This window comes from Hypanus sabinus, chromosome 11 (assembly GCF_030144855.1).
Source record: "Hypanus sabinus isolate sHypSab1 chromosome 11, sHypSab1.hap1, whole genome shotgun sequence".
Classification (NCBI taxonomy): Eukaryota; Metazoa; Chordata; class Chondrichthyes; order Myliobatiformes; family Dasyatidae; genus Hypanus; species Hypanus sabinus.
Genome location: NC_082716.1, coordinates 44,595,117 through 44,621,113, shown reverse-complemented (window position 1 = coordinate 44,621,113; position 25,997 = coordinate 44,595,117). Strand labels below are relative to the sequence as shown.

Genomic DNA, 25,997 nt, shown 5'->3' with positions numbered 1-25,997 from the left:
CCGGCGGTCCGACAGCCCATGGGCCTCCCCCCTGCACATGGTGCCCAAAGCGACGGGGGGCTGGAGACCGTGCGGCGACTACCGCAGGCTGAACGAGGCTACCACACCGGACCGCTACCCTGTGCCGCACATTCAGGACTTTGCAGCAAACCTGCACGGCGCACGGATCTTCTCCAAGGTAGACCTCGTCCGAGGGTACCATCAAATCCCGATGCATCCTGACGACGTCCCCAAAACGGCTCTCATCACCCCTTTCGGCCTTTTCGAGTTCCTCCGCATGCCGTTCGGCCTGAAGAATGCCGCACAGACGTTCCAGCGGTTAATGGACGCGGTGGGACGGGACCTGGACTTCGCGTTCATCTATTTGGATGACATCCTCATAGCCAGCGGCAGTCGTCAGGAGCATCTGTCCCACCTCCGTCAACTCTGCGCCTGACTGAGTGAGTACGGTCTTACAATCAACCCCGCCAAATGCCAGTTCGAACTCGATACCATTGACTTCCTGGGCCACAGGATTACTAAAGACGGGGCAACCCCTCTGCCCGCTAAGGTAGATGCGGTCCGCCTCTTTCCCCGACCCACCACGATCAAAGGCCTTCAGGAATTCGTAGGTATGGTCAATTTCTACCACCGCTTCCTCCCTTCAGCTGCCCGGATCATGCGCCCCCTGTTCGCCCTGATGTCGAGTCCGAGCAAGGACATTACCTGGGACGAGGAGTCCGCCGCCGCTTTCGTTCAAACGAAGGAAGCTTTGGCGGACGCCGCAATGCTAGTACATCCCAGAATGGACGCCCCTACCGCCCTCACAGTGGACGCATCAAACACGGCAGTCGGTGGGGTGCTGGAGCAACTCATCGCAGGTCGCTGGCAACCCTTGGCGTTTTTCAGCAAACACCTGCGACCACCCGAGCTTAAGTACAGTGCTTTCGACCGGGAACTGTTGGCGCTCTACCTGGCAATCCGGCATTTCAGGTACTTCCTCGAAGGTCGGCCCTTCACCGCATTCACGGACCACAAACCGCTTACCTTTGCGTTTACGAAAGCGTCCGACCCCTGGTCGTCCCGCCAGCAACGCCACCTGTCCTACATCTCTGAATACACGACGGATGTCCGGCACGTCTCGGGTAAGGACAATGTCGTGGCGGATGCGCTCTCTCGCCCTACCGTTCATGCCCTTTCCCAAGGGGTAGACTTTGAGGCACTGGCAGAGGCGCAGCAGGCGGATGAGGAGATTCCGAGTTACAGAACCGCAGTCTCCGGTTTGCAGCTCCAGGACCTCCCCGTAGGCCCAGGTGAGAGGACCCTACTCTGTGACGTCGCCACCGGCCAGCCCCGTCCAGTCGTCCCGACAGCATGGCGGCGCCGCGTTTTCGACTCCATTCATAACTTGGCGCATCCCTCCATCCGGACAACTGTCCGGATGGTTTCCAGCAGGTTCGTTTGGCACGGACTCCGCAAACAGGTCAGTGAATGGGCCAGAACGTGCATGCACTGCCAGACGGCCAAGGTGCAGCGGCACACCAAAGCCCCACCGCAGCAGTTCCATCCCGCCCACCGGCATTTCAACCACATTCATGTGGATATTGTGGGCCCCCTGCCAGTGTCGCGCGGAGCGCGTTACCTCCTGACTATCGTGGACCGGTTCACAAGATGGCCAGAGGCGGTCCCGCTCACCTACACCACCTCCGAATCTTGCGCCCGAGCCCTGATCGCCACCTGGATATCTCGCTTTGGTGTACCAGCCCACATTACCTCCGACAGAGGCACCCAGTTCACCTCCAGCCTGTGGTCAGCTATGGCCAGCCTTTTGGGGACTCAGCTGCACCACACAACTGCCTACCACCCACAGTCGAATGGGCTAGTGGAGCGTTTCCACCGTCACCTGAAGTCGGCCCTCATGGCCCGCCTGCGAGGAGCCAACTGGGCGGACGAGCTTCCCTGGGTCCTAGTCGGCGGAGTTGGTATACGGCGCGCCCCTGGTCGTCCCCGGGGAGTTCCTATCAGCCCCAAGGGGGCAAGAGGAAGAACCCGCAGCAGTCCTGGGCAGACTACGCGGGAAGCTCGGTAACCTGGCCCCCATACCCACTTTACAGCACGGGCAGCACCCGACCTGCGTACCCAAAGACCTACAGAACTGTAAGTTTGTGTTTGTACGAAGGGGCGGGCATCGGCCGCCGCTGCAGCGGCCATACGAGGGGCAGTTTATGGTGCTCCGGAACAACGGGTCCACGTTCGTGCTGGACGTTGGGGGGAAAGAGGAGGTTTTCACGGTGGACCGCCTCAAACTGGCCCATGTGGACCTGGCGCAACTGGCTGAGTTTCCAGCGCCTCGGCGCAGAGGCCGACCTCCCAAGCAGGTTCTGGCCCAGACTGTGGACATTGGGGGGTGTATCGCCGGTTCTGGGGGGGGGGGGGGGGGGGTTATGTGGCGACCCATTTCCTGGCGCATCCGAACCGACTCACAATTAGATAGCCTATGGGGGTTTGCGAGCACAGAGCTTTGGAGCCTCTGCGCCATGGGGGGCCGGTTGAGGGAGGCTTAAAAGTGAGGCTGAAGTTTTCAAATAAAGTTTTTTCCTTCGACTGCAGTTACCGACTCCGTGTCGTAATTTTAGCGCTGCGTGTAGCACACCGCTACAAGTGATTATTTCTGATTCCACCACCTCTGGCAGTAAGTTCCATACTACTCTATATATTTTTAAAACTTGCCCCTTGGATCTCCTGCAAAAACCCTTCCTCTCAGTTCAAACCCATGCCCTCTTGTTATTGATATCCACCGTAGGAAAAAGATTCTGACTTGTCTACACCCCTTGCACTTTTATTGCCCAGCCTATACAATTCTTTGCATAACAAAAGCCCTTTAGTCTTCTAGTCCTCTCATGCGTGCTCTCTAGTACAGCCACATCTTCCGATAATGTAGCAACCAGGACCACATGCAGTAGTCAAAGTGTGGTTTAACCAGTGCTCTTTTAGTTTCAACATTAATCGCAACTTTTAAATTAAATGCCCTGACCTATGAAGCCTTATGCTATTAACACATAAAATGATGGAGGAACTCAGCAGGCCAGGCAGCACCTATGGAGGAGGGAAAGTACAGTCAATATTTAGGGAAGGGTCTCAGCCCAAAATGTTGACTGTACTTTTTTCTGTAGATCCTGCCTACCAAGTTTGTCTTGTATTTTATGTGTGTGTTGCTTGGATTTCCAGATTTTCTCTTGTTTGTTGAAGCCGGATACTATTTTCACCACCAAATCTGCACATTTTGCTCTTCTCCAATGTACTAGAACCCTTGGGTTTCTCCATGCCTCATCTTTCCTTAGAGCTTTAACTTTTACAATTGGTCTTCTCATAATGCATTACTACCTTGCATTTGTCAGGATTAAATTCCTCTGCTGCTCCATTTGATTTTCTGTATATTCTGTATTCTGCTTTCACCTTGAACAGCCCTCCTTGGTTTCTGCAACACTATCAAATTTTTTTTTCTGAGTGCTGAGTGGAAATAATTTAAGAATATTTAGTAGAATTAACAAAATTGAACTGACTATTAAATAAAAAGTAGGGTTTGTAGTTGGGGATAGAAAAATGTAAGGCAAAATTGGTAATGGAGGAAATGCATAGCAAAGAGAAATGGCCTTCCACCTGTGAAAACAATACTGGATATGCTCATGCCAGGTAACTATTTTCACCAGAACGAGGGAAATTTGGAAAGTAATCTTTTAAGTTGGCAAGAAAACAGATGGTGGAGAAAACATAACTAACAAGCAGACTGATTGACCCAGATGGCCTGTTTACTGGGTGAAAGATGACAAACCTGCTTATGGTTAATTTGTCCAAAAAATATAAAGGAAAATGAATGAGAACAGAGGGGAGAATGGAAAGAAGACACTAGAACGTATTGGAAATGCCAAGCCCCTTTGGAACACTGAGCTGGATGCAATGTGCTTGAGCCTATTATATTGTATCATCGTTCCAACTTTTCACTACTTTCTCTTTCTGATGGGGTAGTCTGTAAGTCTGAAACACTTTAATTATTCGATCAGGTGATAATCTTTCCAAGTACACACAGACCCTGCTTAACCCCAGCATACATTCTTCAGAGGTGGAGTGCTATGAAGGGTGATTATAACATTACATAAATGAACAGGTGCGCCTGAGATCTGATATTTTATGTGTACACAGTAATTTGTGGAGTAGCAAACACGGAATAGGTCTAACCTGTACATCAGTGGAGCAGCAACACATCACAGCAGCAACGGAAAGACCCAGGCTGTGGGCCCTCCTCTAACTTTGGCCTCTTCAAATTGGCATCGGATTTGATTGCTTTTTCTTGAGTTTCTTTTCATGAGGCCGTTCTCAGTAGCAGGAAATAATGTCAAAAGTGCCTTTCTTTGCCTTTATTGCTTCATTCCCAGTCAGGGTCATTATCAGTGAACATTGGAAATTTCAAAAAGGTGCTAACATCAATCTGATGCTCACCAGCTTCCAAACAGCGTATCACTTGCAGTTTCACATCCGTGCTAATGCTTTTCCTAGACATCTTAGATGTACTACACTACTGGAAGTTGCAAGAAGTTTTCCAGATATGAGTGGGGGGTGGGGGGAGGAATACAATAGCGAGGGAGCAAGAATGTTTACACATGTAAGGGAAGTAAAGCGTGAACTAATGCGTGATTGGCTGTGAGTGGCTCAGCGTATATAAAGTGCTCTCATTAGTTGATTGTTTACTGTGATGGTGGCCACACGAAGTTTTAAGTGTTTGGAATTTGTCATATTTTAAAAATCTTAATAAAGAATTGAACCACTGCGTTGTAACAAATCAGCACTATGCGGGGTCTGAATGTATCTAAAGCTAAAAATACGTTCCTTTTCAAACATGCATTGAGTCATTGGCTTTTTTTAATGCTTTGGCAGTGTAGTCATAATGAATATAAACCATATGGCTATCATGAGCATTTTCGAAAATGTGGGCATTGAAAATGGCTGAAAGTTGTCCAAAGGCTTGAGTACATTTTCCTCTTTGTAATAGTCATATTATGGCTCATTTACTACACAGATAAAACAAATCATGTTATCCTTTAAAGCTAGTGATATTAGTTGCATCTTCTTGGGTAGAGTGGATGATCGATGGAAATTTGTTGGCTGAATAGCAAGTAACACACTTTATGTAACCCTCAAATACTGCAATTTTCTGCACCAAAAGAAAATTTAACTAGATTTGGTGGGTGAATTTGTTATAACTAATGCCAAAACTTATTTGCTGAACTTTGTAAAGCTACTTCCTGAGCCTTTTGTGAGCCCAAGCACCAATTCATTAGCTGATGCATTGTTGCAGGAGACACACACGAATACCATGCTGTCGTATAATTTCTAAATGGAAGCCACCAATGAAATTAATTATCTGTATTCTCGAGTATTCCAGTTGAAGCAACTGTAAAAAAAAGAAAATGTTACTTTTCTTATAAGCCACAAATGGATACTTTGCTTGGGATAATTATATCTAATGGGCACCTGAATTGGTTTGTTGTCAAAGCCACCACTTTGTTGGAGAGACAATTACATGACAAGACCATGTTTTTAAGCAGGTGGAAGGCTATTCTGACTAGCTCATTTTAAGGGATTGAATACATTTTGACTTGGGTATTGGAGTTGATCATTGCCTCCCTGGGATACGAGATTTTTGTTTTCTCAGTAAGTTTTCCTCAACTTTATCCTTAGCTTAAGGATTGGGCTAAAAGTGTAATTTGCTGAATTTTGGGGTGGGGCAGAAGTTCACAAGGCAGCCACCATTCTAGGAGTTGTGAAGATGCCAATTCCTGTTGATGCATATTCTTGTGAAGATGCTTCTTCTGGTTTACACTTGCTATAGGTGATTTTCTACTGACCTGTTTGCTTGCCACGTATAATGTAGGGTGGGTACACCATTTGTTTTAGCTATGGTAGTGGAACTAATCTAACTATAGTTAAGACTGTATGTGATGAACCCGATGTTCCAAAGCTCAAGCTTCATATTGACTAGCAGTAGTCTATATACGTTTCTTTTACTTGGCATAGATGTTGCTGCTCTGCTTCAGCTGTAACTTCTGTTTAGTGGTGAGTTCTGAGCTGACTGCACACACAAACTTGTAGGGTAATTCTTTTTAAGAAGGGAGAAAGGCAGAAGAAAAGAGACTGTAAGCCTGTTGGTCTGACCAGAGTGGTTGGGAAGATGTTGGAGTCGATTGTTAAAGATGTGATCTCGGGGTATTTGGTGACATATGATAAAATAGGACATAGTCAGCATAGTTTCAACAACAGAAAATGTTGCCTGACAAATCTGTTTGAAATCTTTATAGAAATAAGCAGGATAGATGAGAAAGATTTGGTTGGCGTTGTGTGCATGGATTTTCAGAAGGCTTTTGACAAGATGTCGCATGTGAAGCTACATAACAAGCAATGGTATTGAGGGAAAGATTCTAGCATGGATAAAGCAGTGGCTGATTGGCAGGAGGCAAAGAGCGGGAATAAAGGGAGCCTTTTCTGGTTGGCTGCCGGTGACTAACGGTGTTCCACGGGGTCTGTTTATTGGGACCAAAGTTTTTTACATCATGTCAATGATTTGGATGATGCACTTAGTTGATGGCTTTGTTGAAAGGTTTGCAGACAGTATGAAAATAGGTGAAGGGGCAGGTAGTTCTGAGGAAGTAGAGGGGCCACAGAAGGACTGGGACAGACTAGGAGAATGGGCAAAGTGGCAGATCGAATACAATATTGGGAAGTATCTGGTCATCTACTTTGGTAGAAGAAATGAAGGGGTTGACTGTTTTCCAATTGGAAAGAAAATACAAAAAAACTTGAGGCACAAAGTGAGTTGCATGACCTTGTGCAGGATCCCTAAAGGTTAATTTACAGGCTGAGTCTGTGATGAGGAAGGCAAATGCAGTGTTAGCATTAATTTCAAAAGGACAGGAATGTAAAAGCAAGGATGTAATGTTGAGACTTTATAAAGCACTGGTGAGGCATCAGAGTATTATGAGCAGTTTTGGGCCCCTTATCTTAGAAAGTATGTGCTGAAACTGGAGAAGGTTCAAATGAGATTCATGAAAATGATTCCAGGATTGAATGGCTTGTCATATGAAAAACATTTGATAGCTCTGGGCCTGTATTCATTAGAATTCTGAAGAATGAAGGGTGACCTCATTCAACCATATCAAACGGTGAAAGACATTGATAAAGTGGCTGTGGAGAGAATGTTTCCTATGGTGGGAGAGTCCAAGACCAGAGGACACAGCCTCAGAATAGAGGGATGTTGTTTTAGAAGCAAAATGAGGAACTACTTTAACATGAGAGTGACAGCCAGAGCTGGGCTGAAGACTTCTGGTTAAGGTGGTGCCTGTATACAATGCTCCTTTGGTTGACATTATGAAACCATACATTTCACTTTATTTATGTCTTTTATGTTTGCTTTTTGTCTGGGATGTGATTCTGGAACCATTGGTGCCTGTGATTTGCTGTTTGGGGACCATTTGGATGTTCCAGCACTGTGCAGTCACCGAGAGGCAGTGTGGACCTCATGGTAGGCAGGCCGCAGGCTGAGGTTTGACTTTATTTCACTGATTAAAACAATGAGGGAGATTGAAACATAAAGGCAGGTGAATGCAGGAACTTGGTGATTGGGTGTTCCGGTGCTCTGCAGTCTCTGAGAGGATTCTGGGAGACAGTGACAGCGTGCGGGAACCTCATGGGGAGAAATCTGTGGTACGGGGCAGAAGCCATTGTTCGACTCCCTATTTGGCAATGAAAATGACGAGGAAGATTGAAGCATTGAGACAAGTAGAGAGTGAGCACTGGCTGCCTGTCTTTTGATGGCTCTGCTGTGGAGAGGGAAAGGTCTGCCCCTGGGCCTGGAGAGTGTTCCGAGGTTTTCTGCATTTTGGAATTGGACTTGGACTATAGACCTTTTTGTTTAGTTTTACAGGATTTTTAATTGTTTTTCACCCTATCCATGTTTTTTGTGTTTGAGAGGGGAGATTTGGGGGTCAATGTGCCTGTCCATTTTCATTTTTTTGTGCAGGACAAAGGACTTGATTGGGAGGGGTGGTTGATTTGCCTTGATTTGTTAGGACACATAGGGATACTGGGAGAAGACAGGAGATTGAGGTTGAGAGGAAAATTGAATCGACAATGATGAAATGGCCTAATTCCACTCCTATGTCTTATGGTAAGGTTGGGAAGTTGTTCTCTCACTATCTCCCTTACTAGCCGTTCTTGTCTATTGTTTTTTTTTAATCTACCAATTCCCTGCTTATCTCCTTCCATGTGTTCTTCTGCCTCCACATCATCTCTTCCTGCCTCTCCACCTCTAAACTATGAAGTCCTACCTATGCCCATCTGTTGCTCCCCAATCCCCAAAGAGACTTCAGGGGAAAAGTCTTGACTGTCAGTGGGTTGAATCTGTTAGTTTTCATTTGGCAGCCAGATCCAGTACTTCTCTGCTGGAACACTAACCAAAGTTAATCTTTGTGTGCCTCTGAGTCCTTTTGACTGATTGAGATCCTCCCACGCCCTCTCCTAATTCTTTCAAGCCTGTAAGGAAGGATCTTTTTCATGTAAGAGTGAAGCAAAAGGTCATGACATAAAGTTCCAACTTAACTTCCAGTAGGAGTAGTAAGTTTGTTGTGATCCCAGTGATATGAAAGGAAAATTTCCTTGGATTGGTGAACTAGATGGATTTTACATTATTACCAATTTGGTTACTTGTCCAGAGCTCACTGAGAATGCGGACAAATATTCATTTGCTGCTCATGGTACCCTTATGAAAAGGAATATGTGGCTTCATCATTAGCTTATTTTTTGACAGACTATCAGTGATTTCCTCACCCCACTCCACAACCTGGCTACACTTCTCCATCAACAAAGACTATTGACATCTGAAGAATAACTGCATTGTCATTACGGCACTAAGTGTATGCTCAGGCCTCCGGAGGACTACTTGTGCCCACAAATACTGCAGCACATTGTTACCATTCCGAACTAATTTAAGGTTTAAAATTTTCACTTGGTTCTTTCATTGTTCCAGCAGGTGTTTTACCCAAAGAACACTCTGTGTCTGGATGTCCATAAGACATAGGAGCACAATTAGGCCATTCAGCCCATCAAGTCTGCTCCACCATTCCATCATGGCAGATCCCAGAACCCACTCAACCCTATACATCTACCTTCTCACCATATCTTTTGATGCCCTGACCAATCAGGAAACTATCAAATACTGTCAGACTTGTCCTCCACCGCAACCTGTGGCAGAGCATTCCACAGATTCACCACTCTCTGGCTAAAAACAATTCCTCCTTGCCTCCATTCTGAAAGATCACCCCTCAATTTTGAGGATGTGCCCTCAAGTTCTGGATCCCCCCCCCACCATAGGAAACATTCTCTCCACTTCCACCTTATCTAGTCCTTCCAACATTCAGTAGAATTAGATAAGATCCCCCCCTCATTTTTCTAAATTCCTGTGAGTATAGGCCCAAAGCTGCCAAATGCACCTCATGTGTTAACTCCTTCCTTTCTGGAATCATTCTCATGAACCTTCTCTGGACTTTCTCCAGTGGTAACACATCCTTTGAGTATGGGGCCCAAAACTGTTGTTGGCCTGTCTAGTGTCTTGTAAAGCCTCAGCATTATTTTCTTGCTTTTATATTCTATTCCCCTTGAAATAAATGCCAACATTCCATTTGCCACCTTCACCACAGACTCAACCTGTAAATTAACCTTCTGGGAGTCTTGCACAAGAACTCCTAAGTCCCTCTGCACCTCTGGTGTTTGAATTTTCTCTCTATTCAGTTAATAGTCTGCACTATTGTTCCTTTTGACAAAATGCATTATCATACATTTCCACACACTGTATTCCATCTGCCACTTTTTTGCCCATTCCAATTTGTCTAAGTCCTGCTGCAATTGCATTGCTTCCTCAGCACTGCCTACCCTGCCACCTATCTTCGTATCACCTGCAAACTTTGCCACAAAGTCATTAATTCCATTATCTAAATCATTGACAATGTGATAAGTAGCAATCCCAGTACTGACCCTTGAGGAACACCACTAGTCACTGGCAGCCAACCAGAAAAAGCCCCCTTTATTCCCACTTACTGCCTGTCAGCCATTCCTCTACCCATTCCAGGATTTTAGCTTGTTAAGCAGGCTCATGTGTAGCACCTTACCAAATACCTTCTGAAAATCCAAGTAAAGGACATCCACTGCCTCTCCTTAGTCCATCCTGCTTATACTTCCTTGAAAAACTCCTAACAGTTTTCAGGCAAGATTTTCCTTTACAGAAACCATGCTGACTTTGACTTATTTTATCATTGGTCTCCAAGTATCCCAAAACCTCATCCTTAATAACAGACTCCCAACACATCCCAACCACTGAGGTTAGGCTAACTAGCCTATAGTTTTCTTTCTTTTGCCTTCTTCCTATCTGAAAGACTGGAGTGACATTTGCAGTCTTCCAATCCTGTGGGACCATGCCAGAATCAAGTGATTCTTGAAAGATCATGATCAGTACATCTGTTACCTCTTCAGACCTCTCTCAGGACTTTGGGATGTAGTCATTCTGGTCCAGGTGACTTATCCACCTTAAGACTTTTGAGTTTGCCTAGCACTTTATCCTTTGTAATTGAAATCACACTCATTTCTGTTCCCTGACACTTATGGATCACTGACACACTGCTAGTGTCTTCCACAGAGAAGACTGGTGCAAAGTACCCATTAAGTTCATCTTTGTCCCCCAGTACTACCTCACCAGCATTATTTTCCAGTGGTCCAGTATCATCTTTCAATTCCCTTTTACTCCTTATATAACTGAAAAAAGTTTTAGTATCCTTCCTCATATTATTGTCTAGTTAGTCCTTGTGTTTGATCTTTTCTCTTGCAGCCTTTTTAATTGCCCTTTGTTGGCTTTTAGAAGTTTCCCGATTATCCAACTTCCCACTCACTTTTGCTACGTTGTATACCATTTCCTTCGCTTTTAAGCAGTCCTTAACTTCTCTTGTCAGCCTGCTCCTGCCATTTGAGAGCTGCTACTTCTGTGGAACATATCCATCCTGTGCCTTGCGAACTACTCCCAAGAATTTCAGCCACTTCTGCTGTGCCGTCATCCCCGCTAGTTTCCTCCAATCCACCTGAGCAAGCTCCTCTCTCATGCCTCTGCAATTCCCTTTATTCCATTTGCAATACTGCTATGTGTGACTAGTGCTTCTCCCTCTAAAATTGCGGTATGAATTCAATCATATTATGATTACTGCCTCCTAAGGGTTCTTTTACATGAAGCTCCCTAATAAGATCTGAGTTACTGCACAACACCCAATCTAAGATGGCCTTTTCCCAAGTAGGCTCAAGCACAAGCTGCTCTAAAAAGCCATCTTGTAGGCATTCAAGAAACTCCCTCTTGTGATCCAACACCAATCTGATTTTTTCCAATCCTCTTGCATATTTGAGTTCCCCATTACAATTGTGACATTATCTTCTTAGCCCCCTGATCAGGGTTATGTGAAGCCATGGGTGTAGGTGGTGGGTGGTCATCTGAGCAGCTGGTGCATATCACAAGTCCTGGTAAAATGACAACTGACCCCAGACATAATCTGAAAGGTGTTGATTATGGCTGGGGTCACCCATCTTGTAAAAGACACTGCACAGAAGAAGGCAAAGGCAAACCACTTCTGTTTATTTTTTTTAAATGCCAAGAACAATCATGGTCTGGGAAAGACCATGATCACCTAGATCATACAACATGGCACATAATTGACAAACGATGAGTAGTGGTGGATGATATGCCAGTTGATTCATTGCTTTGTCTCAGGTTGTTATTGATCTACTTAGATAATGCACTAATCCATCTCATTGGAGCGTATCTTCACACTCCTGATTTGTGCTTTTGGGATATGGGGATGAGATCCTAAATACAAAATATCCATCCTCTAATCTGTTCTCATGGTCATGTTTGTTTATTTTTTTTCTTTGTGCACTTGTTCTAGGCTCCTATGAGATTGAGGAGTGCAATATTGGTTGCCCAGTAGTATTCTTTGACTCCTGATCAAGTTGAATTGGTTTTTATGTAATTTGTTTGTGAAATTGCCTTGCTCTCCTTTAAAAGAATGGCCATTTTACAGTCTTGGTGTTTGCAATAGTACATTAATTGTTTAAATATCTCTTATAAATCTCTCTGCCCTTAGGAACAGGTTCCAGTTCCTGTTTATCATCCGACTCCAAGTCAGACTCGGCTGGCCACTCAACTTACTGAAGAAGAACAGATCAGAATAGCGCAAAGAATAGGCCTCATTCAGCACCTGCCCAAAGGGGTCTATGACCCAGGAAGAGATGGATCAGAAAAGAAAATTAGAGAGTAAGTTCAAATTATTTTCATAGATTATTATTTTCATTTTCATAGATTTTCAGCTCTGAAAATTTACCACACAAGCATGCTGGGGATAAATGGGTTTTCTTCATCCATTGAGTTATTTCTGCAATTACTCCTATACCAAAAGGCATAGATGGTTTTGTTTCTTTTATTCTCTGACAAAAACCAGGGCTATTGCAGGATCTCCATCTTTCATCTCTATTTTAGTGTACCATTTTTAAAAAAATACTGTTGAACCTGGTTTTGCCTGACACAACTATTACAAAACTTCAGAGCAGCCAAACTTCATGATGCTGTTCAAATTTTAGATCATCACTATCTTTCTATATACCTATTTTTTAAATATCTGTCTAGTTAATTCCCGTGTTTCTGATTGAATGCTGGTTTGCAAATTTACTACTACTCATCTGTTTTCTGTTTGGAAGTTCTAACCTCCAAATTGTAATTCCTGACATAGTGGGCCCTGCTATTCAGGTCAACATTAGCATGGCCCACTAAGTCTTTTGAACGAATGAAGGTGCTTCCAGTTGTGCTTTTGACCTGTATTTGCATCCAGCAGCAGTTAGGAAATAGCATGTCAGGATAGTTGACTTCTTATGAATGGGATGCTACCATGGCACCATCCAGAACAGAGCAGAAAGATCAAGTGTTACTGGAGCCATACTTCTCTAGAAAAGTGGAGTGTTCTATCATGCACCTGCATGGTTTGTTATAATTTAATTTGTTGGTCCATCTAAGTATCTTTTGATTGGTCATCCCCAGCGTATTAATAGACAGCTGAGCAATGGCAGTATAACGCACAAAATGCTGGAAGAACTGATCTGTTCCTATGAAGGGACTCAGCACAAACATCTCCATTGATGTTGCTTGACCTGCTGTATTCCTCTAGCATCTTGTGTGTTAAGTCTAGATTTCCAGCATCTGTGAATCTCTTGTGTTTAGCCATAGCATTGCCATTGGATATTAAGGGCTGTGGTGTTAAACATCTTGTTGCAGGTGAACATTGCTGGCCATTGAATTGTTGAATTCAGTGTGTGCAGGCCTGGGCTCCTTTGTTATTTAAGGAACTGCAGATGGAATTGGAACACTATTGTAAGCTCTGCCATCGATCTTGTGATGAATGAATGGGCATTTGATTGTGAATGGACCCAACCCACTGCACTGAGGAACCCCTGCAACAATATCCTGGTTCTGATATCACTGATCTTTTTTTAAAAGATCTGTGGTCGTCATCTTTTGTGCATGAGGTGACTCTGCTTGGTTATGTTTTCCCCTTGAAGCCTGTCGGTGGTGCAGGTTTTAGTGTATCTTAATACCCTATCAGGTGGTACTAATTCTGGGATTTGCGCACTTTGTCCATATTTGACCAATGTTGTAATGGAGCCTTGGCTGGCATGCAATGGCAATTTTGGAAGACAATTGGTAGTAAGTGTTGCTTAATGCTTTTGATTGAGAATAGAAATACAGGGATGTGATAGGTTAGATTTTTGGGGTCATAATGTACTGTAGTACGTTTCCAGGCTGCCTGTAGCTATATGAGACACTTTTGTATAGACACATGGCAAGTGCTGGATGAGAGGCTATCTATGAGTTGTTTTCTTGGGTGTATGTTGTCACTTGGCATCATAATAGAGAAAGCTGGGATATTGGCCTTTCTAAGGTGCGGCGCTCTTACAGCTCAGGGAGTTCATTTCCAATGTTACCTGGAACAAGTCTGAACGTCCTCCCCATGGAGTCTGTGGGTTTCTCTGGGTGCTCTGGCTTCCTCCCATAGTCCAAAGACCTACTGTTTAGTAGACTCATTGATAGAACCATAGAACATTACAGCACAGAAACAAGCTTTTTGACCCTTCTTGGCTGTGCCGAACCATTTTTCTGCCTAGTCCCACTGACCTGCACCTGGGCCATATCCCTCCAAACCCTCTCATCCATGTACCTGTCCAAGTTTTTCTTAAATGTCAAAAGTGAGCTGCATTCACCACTTCATCTGGCAGCTCATTCCACATTCCCACCACTCTCTGCGTGAAGAAGCCTCCCCTAATGTTCCCTTTAAACTTTTCCCCCTTCACCCTTAACCCATGGCCTCTGGTTTTTTTTCTCCCCTGGCCTCAGTGGAAAAAGCCTGCTTGCATCTATCTATACCCATCATAATTTTATACGCCTCTATCAAATCTCCCCTCATTCTTCTACACTCCGGGGAATAAAGTCCTAACCTATTCAACCTTTCTCTGTAGCTCAGTTTCTCAAGTCCCAGCAACATCCTTGTAAACCTTCTCTGCACTCTTTCAACCTTATTAATATCCTTCCTGTAATTAGGTGACCAAAACTGCATGCAATACTCCAAATTCAGTCTCAACAATGTCTTATACAACCTCACCATTACATTCCAATACTTTGATTTATAAAGGCCAATGTACCAAAGCTCTCTTTATGACCCTATCTACTTGTGATGCCACTTTTAGGGAATTATGTATCCGTACTCACAGATCCCTCTGTTCTACTGCACTCCTCTGTGTCCTACCATTTACCTTGTATGTTCTACCTTGGTTTGACCTTCCGAAGTGCAATACCTCACACTTGTCCGCATTAAACTCCAACTGCCATTTTTCAGCCCATTCCTCCAACTGATCCAAATCCCTCTGCAAGCTTTGAAAACCTTCCTCAGTGTCCACTACACCTCCGATCTTTGTATCATCAGCAAATTTGCTGATCCAATTTGCCACATTATCATCCAGATCATTGATATAGATGACAAATAACAATGGACCCAGCACTGATCCCTGTGACACACCACCAGTCACAGGCCTCCACTCAGAGTAGCAATCCCCCGCTACCACTCTCTGGCTTCTTCCATTCAGCCAATGTCTAATCCAATTTACTACCTCTCCGTGTATACCTAGCGACTGAATCTTCGTAACTAACTTCCCATGAGGGACCTTGTCAGAGGCCTTACTGAAGTCAATGTATACAACATCCACTGCCTTCCCTTCATCCACTTTCCTGGTAACTTCCTCGAAAAACTCTAACAGATTGATTAAACGTGACCTACCACACACAAAGCCATGCTGACTTTTTCTAATAAGTCCCTGTCAATCCAAATACTTGTAGATCCTATTTCTTAGTATTCCTTCCAATAATTTACCTACTACCGATGTCAAACTTACCGGCCTATAATTTCCTGGCTTACTTTTTGAGCCTTTTTTAAACAACGGAACTACATGAGCTATCCTCCAATCCTCCAGCACCTGACCCGTGGATATCGACATTTTAAATATTTCTGCCAGGGCTCCTGCAATTTCAACATTAGTCTCCTTCAAGGTCCGAGGGAATACCCTGTCAGGTCCTGGGGATTTATCTACTCTGATTTGCCTCAAAACAGCAAGCACCTCCTCCTCTTTAATTTGGAGAAGTTCCATGACCTCCCTACTTGCTTGCCTTGTTTCCATAGACTCCATTCCAGTTTCCTTAGTAAATACAGATGCAAAAAACCCATTTAATATCTCTCCCATTTCTTTTGGTTCCATACATAGCCAACCACTCTGATCTTCAAGAGGACCAATTTTATCCTTTACTATCCTTTTGCTTTTAACATACCTGTAGAAGCTCTTAGGATTATCCTTCACCCTGACTGCCAAAGCAACCTCATGTTTTTTTAGCCCTCCTGATTTCTTAAATATTTTCTTACTCTTTTTATACTCCTCAAGCATCTTATATACATCTCTCTTCTTTATCAGAGTTCCAATATCCCTCTTGAACCAACGTTCCTTATTCTTATTCATTTTGCCTTTAACTCTGACAGGAACATACAAACTCTGCACTTTCAAAATTTCTCCTTTGAAGGCCTCCCACTTACCAATCACATCCTTGCCAGAGAACAACCTGTCCCAATCTATGCTTTTTAGATCCTTTCTCATTTCTTCAAATTTGACCTTTTTCCAGTTTAGAACTTCAACCCGAGGACCAGATCTATCTTTATCCATGATCAGGTTGAAACTAATGACGTTGTGATCACTGGAACCAAAGTGTTCCCCTACACACACTTCCATCACCTGCTGTAACTCATTTCCTAATAGGAGATCTAATATTGCATCCTCCCTAGTTGGTACATCTATATATTGATTTAGAAAACTTTTCTGAACACATTTTACAAGCTCTAACCTATCTAGACCTTTAACAGTATGGGAGTCCCAATCTATGTGTGGAAAATTAAAATCCCCTACAATCACAACTTTGTCACCTGCAGTTGTCTGTTATCTCTCTGCAGATTTGCTCCTCCAATTCTCACTGACTATTGGGTGGTCTATAATACAACCCTATTAATGTGGTCATACCTTTCCTGTTCCTCAGCTCCACCCATATGGCCTCAGTAGTCAAGCCCTCTAATCTGTCCTGCCGAAGCACTGCTGTAATATTTTCCCTGACTAGCAAAGTCACCCCCCCCCCCCCACCCTTCATCCCTCTGCCTCTATCACGTCTGAAACATCGGAATCCTGTAACATTGAGCTGCCAGTCCTGCCCCTCCTGTAGCCAAGTTTCAGTAATGGCTATGATGTCATAATTCCATGTGTCAATCCAGGCCCTCAGCTTGTCTGCCTTTCCCACAATACTCCTTGCATTGAAATATACATACCTCAGAAGATTATTACCACCACACACAACCTTACTATTTGTGACTTTGCATGAACTACTAACATCATTTATTTTTACCCCCATTCCACTATCTATTCTGGCACTCTGATTCTCGTCTGCCTGCAAATCTAGTTTAAGTCCTCCCCAATAACACTAGCAAACCTCCCTGCAAGTATATTGGTCCCCTTGTAGTTCAGGTGTAACCTGTCTCTCTTGTACAGGTCCCACCTGCCCAGAAGAGGTCCCTGTGATCTAGAAATCTGAAACCCTGCCCCCTACACCAGTTTCTCAGCCAAGTGTTCATCTGCCAGAGCATCCCACTCTTACCCTCACTGGCATGTGGTACAGGCAGCAATCTGGAGATTACTACCCTCGAGGTCCTGTTTTTCAACTTCCTACCAAACTCTCTGTACTCGCTCTTCAGAACTTCCTGACTCTTTCTACCTACGTCATTGGTACCGATGTGTACCACGACATCTGGCTGATCACCCTCCCACCTCAGAATGCGTGATCATTGTAAATTATTCCATGGTGAGGTTAGGGTTAAGTCAGAGGTGGCTAGGCAGAGTGGCTCAAAGAGCCTATTTGGTGCTGTCTATCTAAATTAATAAAACTGTCAAACTTCATCTTCACACAAGCAATCTGCACATTTTCTTTCATTTGATGTTTGCCAATTGTGGTCAAATTGGCAAAATTTTGTCAAATTAGGCAGTATAGTAGCGTAGTGCATTGCTTGACAGCACCAGCTGTAAGATCAGGGTTTGATCCCCGCCACTGTCTATAGGGTTTTATACTCTTGTCCAAAGTGAATCTCTTCACACTTTTGGGCACCACAGTTGCCTAGGGGTTAGCACAGCACTATTATAACTCGGGTGTCGAAGTTCAGAATTCACGTCCAATGAATGCATCTTTAAGAAGTTTGCAAGTCCTTCCTGTGAGCATGTGTTTTTTCTGGTGCACTGGTTTCCTCCCACATTTTAAAAACTTACTGGTTAATTGGTAATTGTAAATTGTCGTGTCATTAGGCTACGGTTAAATAGATGGGTTGCTGGGTGGTGTGGCTCATTGTGCCAGAAGTGCCTCTACTATGCTATATTTCTAAATAAATGTTACAAAGCCCCACATGTAAGCTTTTGGATGTATTTGTGGAGTATCCTTTTGGTCATGATAAACCTTTTTTTTTTGCTTTTCAGGTGTGTTATTTGTATGATGGACTTTGTTTATGGTGATCCAATTAGGTTTCTTCCATGCATGCATATTTATCACCTGGACTGTATAGATGACTGGCTGATGCGATCGTTCACATGCCCGTCTTGTATGGAACCAGTGGATGCAGCATTGCTTTCTTCCTATGAAACCAACTGAGAAGCTTTGCATCTGTGATACCATGGAAGAAATAAATCCTGATCTCTACCACTGAGCCAAAGAGTCAGAGATTTGGAGAACCCTGATTGTATGCGATCATGTACTAAGTACAACACTGACAATAACTCATGACTGCAGTTGTTTTAAAAAAAAATTATATGCATATACCTAAATGCTGTTATTTAAAATCTACAAAGCCCTGACCACATGTTATGAATTTGAGTAAACATTGAAGCAGTAGATGGCCATTAGTTTGGTCACACTAGGATAGAAATGGTTTTGATGTGACAGGTGTTTCAAAAAGTTTGTAAAACATGCTTACTTGTTAAAGAAATGGTATCCTCTTTGAATTAAAGCTGTTTATAGTGGTTTTATATTGGATGCATAAAGTAGTGATTTTGCACTGAACCGTTATCAGTGTCCCATGCAGCAGAATTCTCAGGAATAATGGGTGCTTACTTTCTCTTTTGGTATAAAGCTCTCTGGGGAACATTTTTTTTTAAACGAAAGAGCTCTTAAATTATACACCTGCTTTTTTATTTGTACATATGCACATACAGCTTATCTGTCTGTGCATATGAAGAGGTGCCTGCTTGTAGATTTTTATGAAATAGCTGGCATTTTGGTGCTCTTTAGACCAGAAGAGCCTCTGCAAAGATTGGCCTAATGGGTTATTAGTTTCCTTGACAAACTAATATTATTGCTGTATTTCTTTTGATTATGTGTTCAACTACAATGAGAAATGTAGGTCCAAATTATGAAGTATAGGCTATTTTATTAACTTTAAGGATACTATTTCTGCAGTGCAGTGTGTTTAGTATTTTGTATTGGTTTGTTCCAACAGTAGTTCGATGGTATATTAACATTTTGGTCAAGGCTTTGTGTTTAGGAAAACTCTAGGTGCCAGTATAATGATCCATTTGTGCAGAAAATTAAAACATTTACTATCTTATTTTAAAAGATCACGGCTTCAGTTCCAATATGTTTGTAGTACTGAATTTGGGCTGAAGGAGAATTTTGTAACACAGTAATAACTCTCTTCATCACCAAGCAATTATGCTGAATCTGTTGATCATTTTCCTAAAGGAAATAAGTTCTGTACAAAATCCCTAGAGCACATAATATACAACTGTAATGGATGTCCTTAAAATTTTGATACAATAACTGAATTTTATTTTAATTTTGCAGCTGAATGATTCATTGGTTTTATAGACAACCAAAGTTATAAGACCAATCAAAGTTCAAATTGTGCACAGATAGAATTATGGTATTTACAATGCATTGTTTATTTTGATTAGCATGTATAAAGTCATGATACAATTAAGTGATTTAATTGTTTGGCTTGAGTTGCAAGAACAAGAAACCACAGCGCTTGAGAACATTAGTGAATGAATCGTAGCATAATCAAATTCCAATAGATCTGTGTGAGAAATAGAAAATACAGTGGACTATTTTAAGGGACATTCTCTGAAAATATATTTGCCAAGTACATTGAGGAATCGAGTCCAAATGACAACATTTTTATGTAATTTATCATTATCTTTTTTAAGTTTGCAAACATTTTTTCTTAAATCCTGCCTCAAGTTACTGTATAAAATTATGAAATTTTGAAATGATAAACTTTATAATTGGACCTGGAGTTTTCCCTTTAAAAAATCACACTAATCTGTACACTGGCACAAAGTAGGAGTTTAAAGCTTTTTTGCACAGTTCTTTTCCATTACAAATGGAACTCATGGCCTTAGGTCTTTTGAAATGGTGTCTTGTTAAGAGTGAGACTAGCATGGTGCTCAAAAAAAATGATCTAATCATAGCAAATCATTGCAATGACTATGTTTGAGAATCAAGCAGTTCCAGTGGTGTGCAGAACTTCAAGTAAAGGCAGAGATGCATTTTCAAAATTTATCCATTAATATTTTGCATTAAAGTTTCTGGATTTTTGAGTACTACAATGTGACTTGCAGGAATTCCAAACTAATGGAAACTGCACAGATGAATAGTGAGGGGAAATTAGTTTGTTCTAAGTATCTAAATGATGTAGTTTGCAAAATCAAAGGCAAGATTATAAATCAGACATTTTCCCCTGTTTCATGAGGGACAAATATTGCAATAGCTGTATAGTTAAAAGCCGTTGGTTTTAAATCGGTGAAAAGGAAGACCTGGATTTGTGCAATATTTTAATGGTGAAAACATAGTATTTACAGCTGTTTCTTTTATGACCATTCCACAGACTTTAACTGTACACCTTTACAGTAATGTTTAAATTTCAATTATTGTGCACATTGAGGTGCAGGAATAAGTGGGAGTAATCACGAGTGTTGTGTGTGAAGCTAACAATTTTTGAGTGTTCATTTTATTTATGTGACATTACACATTTCGTTCAGCAATGGTGAGTTGAATAGACTTTTAGTGGTGGTATGTTTCTAGGCACTTTCTGTTACCAGCATAAACAAAGATTTTGTTTTGATATAATTGTAAGACCTTTAATGCTCCAAGTCTGTAATAATTGGCTTGCCTCCTTGAATAGCTCGGTGGCAGCATGATTTTATATTTCTTTCATTTATAAATAGTATGCTACTTTAAGGAAATTAATTGTGCAGTTCACTAGTGCTTTTGATGTTGAAATACCAAACAGGTTAAGTGTTATTGCCCACTGTCCAAAATTCTTTTCTTTTTAATATTGCTGATATCTAAGTAATACCATCCACACTAGATTTTCACATTTTTGTAACTCAACTGAGATTTAATAGTTCCTTAGTGGAATCATTTTTAAGTGTTGAGCTATCTTGTATTCTTCTGCCTTTTTCCCTTTGACCCCATTGTGATCAAACAGTAATAAGAATTTAAGAATTTAAACCTACACCATAATTCTAAAATGGCTCTGTAGAAGCACATGATCATAGTTTTGATCATTTTGATCTGCAGCAATCCTTACAACATTAAAAATAAAATTAATTAATCCCACTTTATTTTGACACATTGCTATCAATAACTCAAGTCCAAGATTTTAAGTGTGAAGGAAAGTGAAACAATAAGGCCACTTATTGTTGTTTAATGACATTGGGGGAAATGGTTTGGTGGGAGGGGGCAAAAGAATTACTTTTTTAGCTTTCAATTGTTACCTTTTTTACTTTTTACAAAAAGTCAAGCGGATTATGGCTGCCTACTACTGTATAACTGTATAGCCATTAATTTTAATAAGTTTGCTTAAGACCTCGCTGAATTTTGATGGTGAAAAGGCTGAAAATATTTACAAATATGTCAAGTTTTAAGCATTACATTTGGTGGAAAATTTAAAATTCTCCTAAACATGCAACAGTGAGTAAATATCCTGGCTATACGGTGTAGGTATAAAATTTCTATGCACATTGTAGGCTATTTTATTGCATTATCTATTCAAATTTGCTGAGAAGTAGAAGGTTGTAATGTCTTCAAGTTGTATAACCAATGTTAAATTTTGCTCCAGTTTTATTTATTGGTAATCAACTTGTCTTAATAAATATTATGCTTTTTCATTGTTTAGGTTTTTCTGGATGCTTTGAAATATTGGATTTGTTACAGAACTGTTTGTGCTTTAAATACTTTTACCTAATTGTGTTTAGAGAGTAAAGAGCCCAATGATGCTAAGGTGTTGAAGGCAAGAGTAGTAGTAAAATACTGCACAACACATTCCATTTGCAGCTGTGGCTGCCATCACTGCATTTTGGGGGGGAGGAATGAAGGGGGAAAGAGACGCTTGTTTATCTTTTAATGTCTAATCGTGCATTATCAATTCAAATAATTTATTCAAAAAACATTGCACATTCCAAAAAGTAGAGATTCATGTATAATTTATGGGCTTGCTTAAGACAGCAGGTATTAAAATCTGCAATACTAAAAAGTAATTTTTGAATGGTGTTTTATTTTTATAGTGTGCCCCTTAGCTGCAGTGTTAATTTTTACAAGATGTTCCATTATTAAATATTTTGTGCACATCAAATTGTTGGAGTACCATATAGATAGACCTCGAGAATAAGGTAGTTCAAGTTTTGAATAGACCCAGGCACTGAAGATATTTCAAAGGACCATTGTTTTGCTATCATTTGGGTTACAATTTCCAGTTCAATGTAATCTTTGCTGTTGGTAATTTAGAAGTCTAGAGATATAATTGACTGGAATCAATTATATAATTGCATGTAATATTCCCAAGATCAAGGTCTTATGACCAGATCCCATTTAATTGTTGTTCAGATATATCATTTATATAAAGTTGTGTGTATAGGAAACCTTCAATTATCAGAAAGAACATTATATAATATGCTGCTAATATGAAGAGGTACTGGTAGACTAGGTTTTCCCAGGGAAAAGTGCACAATTTAATAGTAATTAGGATTCAGATTGCATAACTTTGAAAGCATGTTACAATTGTACCGGGTGTTTTTTATTTAGATTCTGTTTCGCTTAATGTTTCTCTCAATTTGGTAGCCTTTTCTAAACCTCTTTAAACTTTGACCTTGGATCACAAACAAAATAAACTATCAGTCAATATTGCGTCTGTTCATGTGAAGACTTTCATGCAGATTAGCTCCACCAATATGCAAGATTTCTGAAGTGCAAATTAATCTGCAGTATAACCTTACGTTTAAAGTTCCTGCCTATAATTTGCCCTTTCACTGAATGTCATGTAAGAATAAACAGTGAGGCTGATCAATCCAGCACGTTCCTTGTTTTTATTTGTAAAGTAATGGATATTTTTAAAACTGAATTTGTCATCTAAGCTCTTTTATCAGCCTTTGTACAAGTCTTGTGACTTTTTTTTAAACGGACCAAAAATTCCTTTTACATTGTCACCAAATTTTAAAACAGAATGAACTTTCAAATTCATCCTTAGAAAGACTGAGATACAAAAGGACATGGATCCAAGTCAAAGATTTGTGCTGCATTGCCTATGTGCTATCAGCATCATAAGGCCAACGAAGTGGTAAACAAATTAACTCCATATCATAATACCATAGAACATAAATTAATTGGAAGTGAATTAGAGATGCAAGTATGAGAACAAAAAGTTAAAACCTGACTGAAAGTAACAGATTATAATTAACCACTGAAGGAAGCACTCTTACTCCTATTGCTCATCAACATACAAATGATCAACATCTCTACAAAGTCTTTTTAGGTAGCAGTTCTTGGCAATATTCCAGCCTTAAGATGGATAACTGTTTCAACTCTCCTTAATGCTGGTTTTGATCTAATCAGTTGGCCCAAAATTGATGTGCCTTCTAACTCTTTGAATAGTTAATTACATCTACAGTAGTTAGAGACGGCCCTGCTTGTAAGCAGCCGTGAAAGTAGAGGTAATCCATTGTCCATAGGCAGGCCAAAATTCCTCAGGAGGCTGGTAAGGACAGAGCATATGGAATTGGGAAAAATATAGTAGCATGGATAAGAGGTGGCTAACAAACAGAAAACAAAGGGTTGGATCAAATGGGTCTATATCATTTGACTGTGATTAGTGATGTATCGGAGGAATTGGTGCTTGAGCTCTGCATCTGCAATCCTAGTCAGTACTTTGGGTAAGGACGCAACGCTTTCAAGTTTGCAGAGTAAAGTCATCAATACAGTTCTAAAGGAACTTTGTGTGATATATTTGTGTTTCTTTTAAAAAGATACGAGATGAATTGTATTCTGTTTAAAAAAGATTCACCAGTTTGGTACCTGTGGTGGGTCGGTCTTTTGAATGAGGAGTCATTGAGTAGGCTGATAGAAAAATGAAAGGCAGTTTCATGAAGTATAAAGTTTTACAGAGTAGGACAATTCCTCTGGCAAAGGAATCCAGAGCTAGAGCTCTCAATCTCAAAATTAAGGGTTAAGCCAGTTAGAAATGAGAGGGGTAACTACTCAATTTGCTATTCTCTGCACTGGAGGGCTGTGGAGACACTTTCTTTGATGGAGTTTAAAAAAGAAAATGAAGGAAAAGATGTACATTAGTGCTAGAAAATCCCTGTAGAATTTTTTCTATTTCTGCATACATGACCTAAAATGTGATCAGACCTTCACACAAGTCCTAAAACTAGAGAACCTAAATAAGACGAAAATTATACTTGTTCATTTATTTATTGAGGAAAAATGATCCAATATTACATGTATTAGAAAAAATGTGAACCTCTGAGGTAATACCTTCTCCGAAAGCTATTTGGAGTCGGGTGTTCCAATTAATGAGATGAGATTGAGGTTGAGTTGTAGAGGTGCTGTGCCCAATTTTTTTTTAAAAAAAGAAGGCACACGGTCAGGTTGTTGACAGGGCCTAGTCTTAAGAAAGATCTGTTTATGTGCACCATGCTTCGATCAAAACAGTTTTCAGAGACACTTAGGAAAAGAATTGTAGAGATATATGAAACTGGAAAGGGCTGCAAAGGCATTTCTAAAGACCTGAGTGCTCATCAGTCCACAGTAAGAGAAATTATCTACAAATGGAGGAAATTCAGTACTGTTGCTACTCTCCCTGGGAGTGGGCATCCTGCAAAGATCTCTCCAAGAGCACAACATGCAATGCTGAAGGAGGTGAAAAATAACCTAAGGGCAACACAGTAAAAGAACTGTAAAAATCTTCAGAACTTGCTAAAGTCTCTTCATTTATCTACTATAAGAAAAACACTGAACAAGAATGGTGTTCATGGAAGGACACCATGGAGGAAACCATCCCTCTCCAAAAGAAACATTGCATATCTGAAGTTTGCAGAAGACCACCTAGATGTTCCACAACACTTCTGGGACAACGTTTGGTGGACAGATGGTACAAAATTTCGCAGAAATGTGCATTGCTATGTTGGGAGGGAAAAGGGCACTGCACACCATCAAAACCTCATATCAACTGTGAAGCATGGTGGAAGGAGCATCATGGTTTGGGGCTGCTTTGCTGCCTCAAGGCCTACACAGCTTGCAATTGTTGAGGGGACAATAAATTCAAAATGGTAATGACCCTTTACAGGAGAATATCAGGGCAGCAGTCCAGCACTTAAAGCTTAATAGAAGTTGAATAATGTAACAAGACAAAGATCTGAAAGGTGAGTAAATCAACAACAATATGGTTTAAAAAGAAGAAAAATTGTGTTTTGGAATGGTTAGTGAAGTCCTGACCGTAATCCTATGGAAATGTGAAGGATGTGAAGCAAGCAGTTCATGCAAGGAAGCTCCCTCACACCCAAGAGTTGAAGCAGTTTTGTAAGGAGGAATGGCCTAAAATTCCTCCAAGCCCATGTGCAGGTCTCATCAGCAGTTAGTAAGAACATTTGGTTGAAGTTGTTGCTATAAAAGGGGATCACACTAGTTACTGAAAGCAAAGGTTCACATACTTTTTCCAACAAATACTTAATGGATAATTTTTTCTCAATAAATGAAAAAGAATTTTTTTTGTTGGGTATTTAATTGGGTTTCCTTTATCTAGTTTTAGGACTTGAATGAAAATATGATCACATTTCAGGTCATTTATGCACAAACCCTATAGAATTGTAGCCATTTTGCAGTAGGCTACCTAACTTGCATCTTCTGAAAGGAAATCCAATATGGTTCAGCGAGCATAACTCATCTTTAGAAATCTTGATCATTGTGGAAATGCATGTTGCAAACCTGAGCAATA

At 41.3% G+C, this 25,997-nt stretch overlaps 1 protein-coding gene across 1 annotated transcript in view; it reads left to right on the top strand.

Annotated features, from left to right (window-relative positions):
• The window catches only part of rnf11b (ring finger protein 11b), a 36,513-nt gene extending 14,611 nt beyond the window's left edge, over nt 1-21,902 (top strand). Inside the window, exons 2-3 of the mRNA XM_059984257.1 lie at nt 12,204-12,373; nt 18,211-21,902. Coding sequence (XP_059840240.1) covers nt 12,204-12,373; nt 18,211-18,382 — 342 coding nt within the window. The 3' untranslated portion in view covers nt 18,383-21,902. The remainder of the gene's footprint in view (nt 1-12,203; nt 12,374-18,210) is intronic.
• The last annotated feature ends 4,095 nt before the right edge of the window (nt 21,903-25,997 follow it).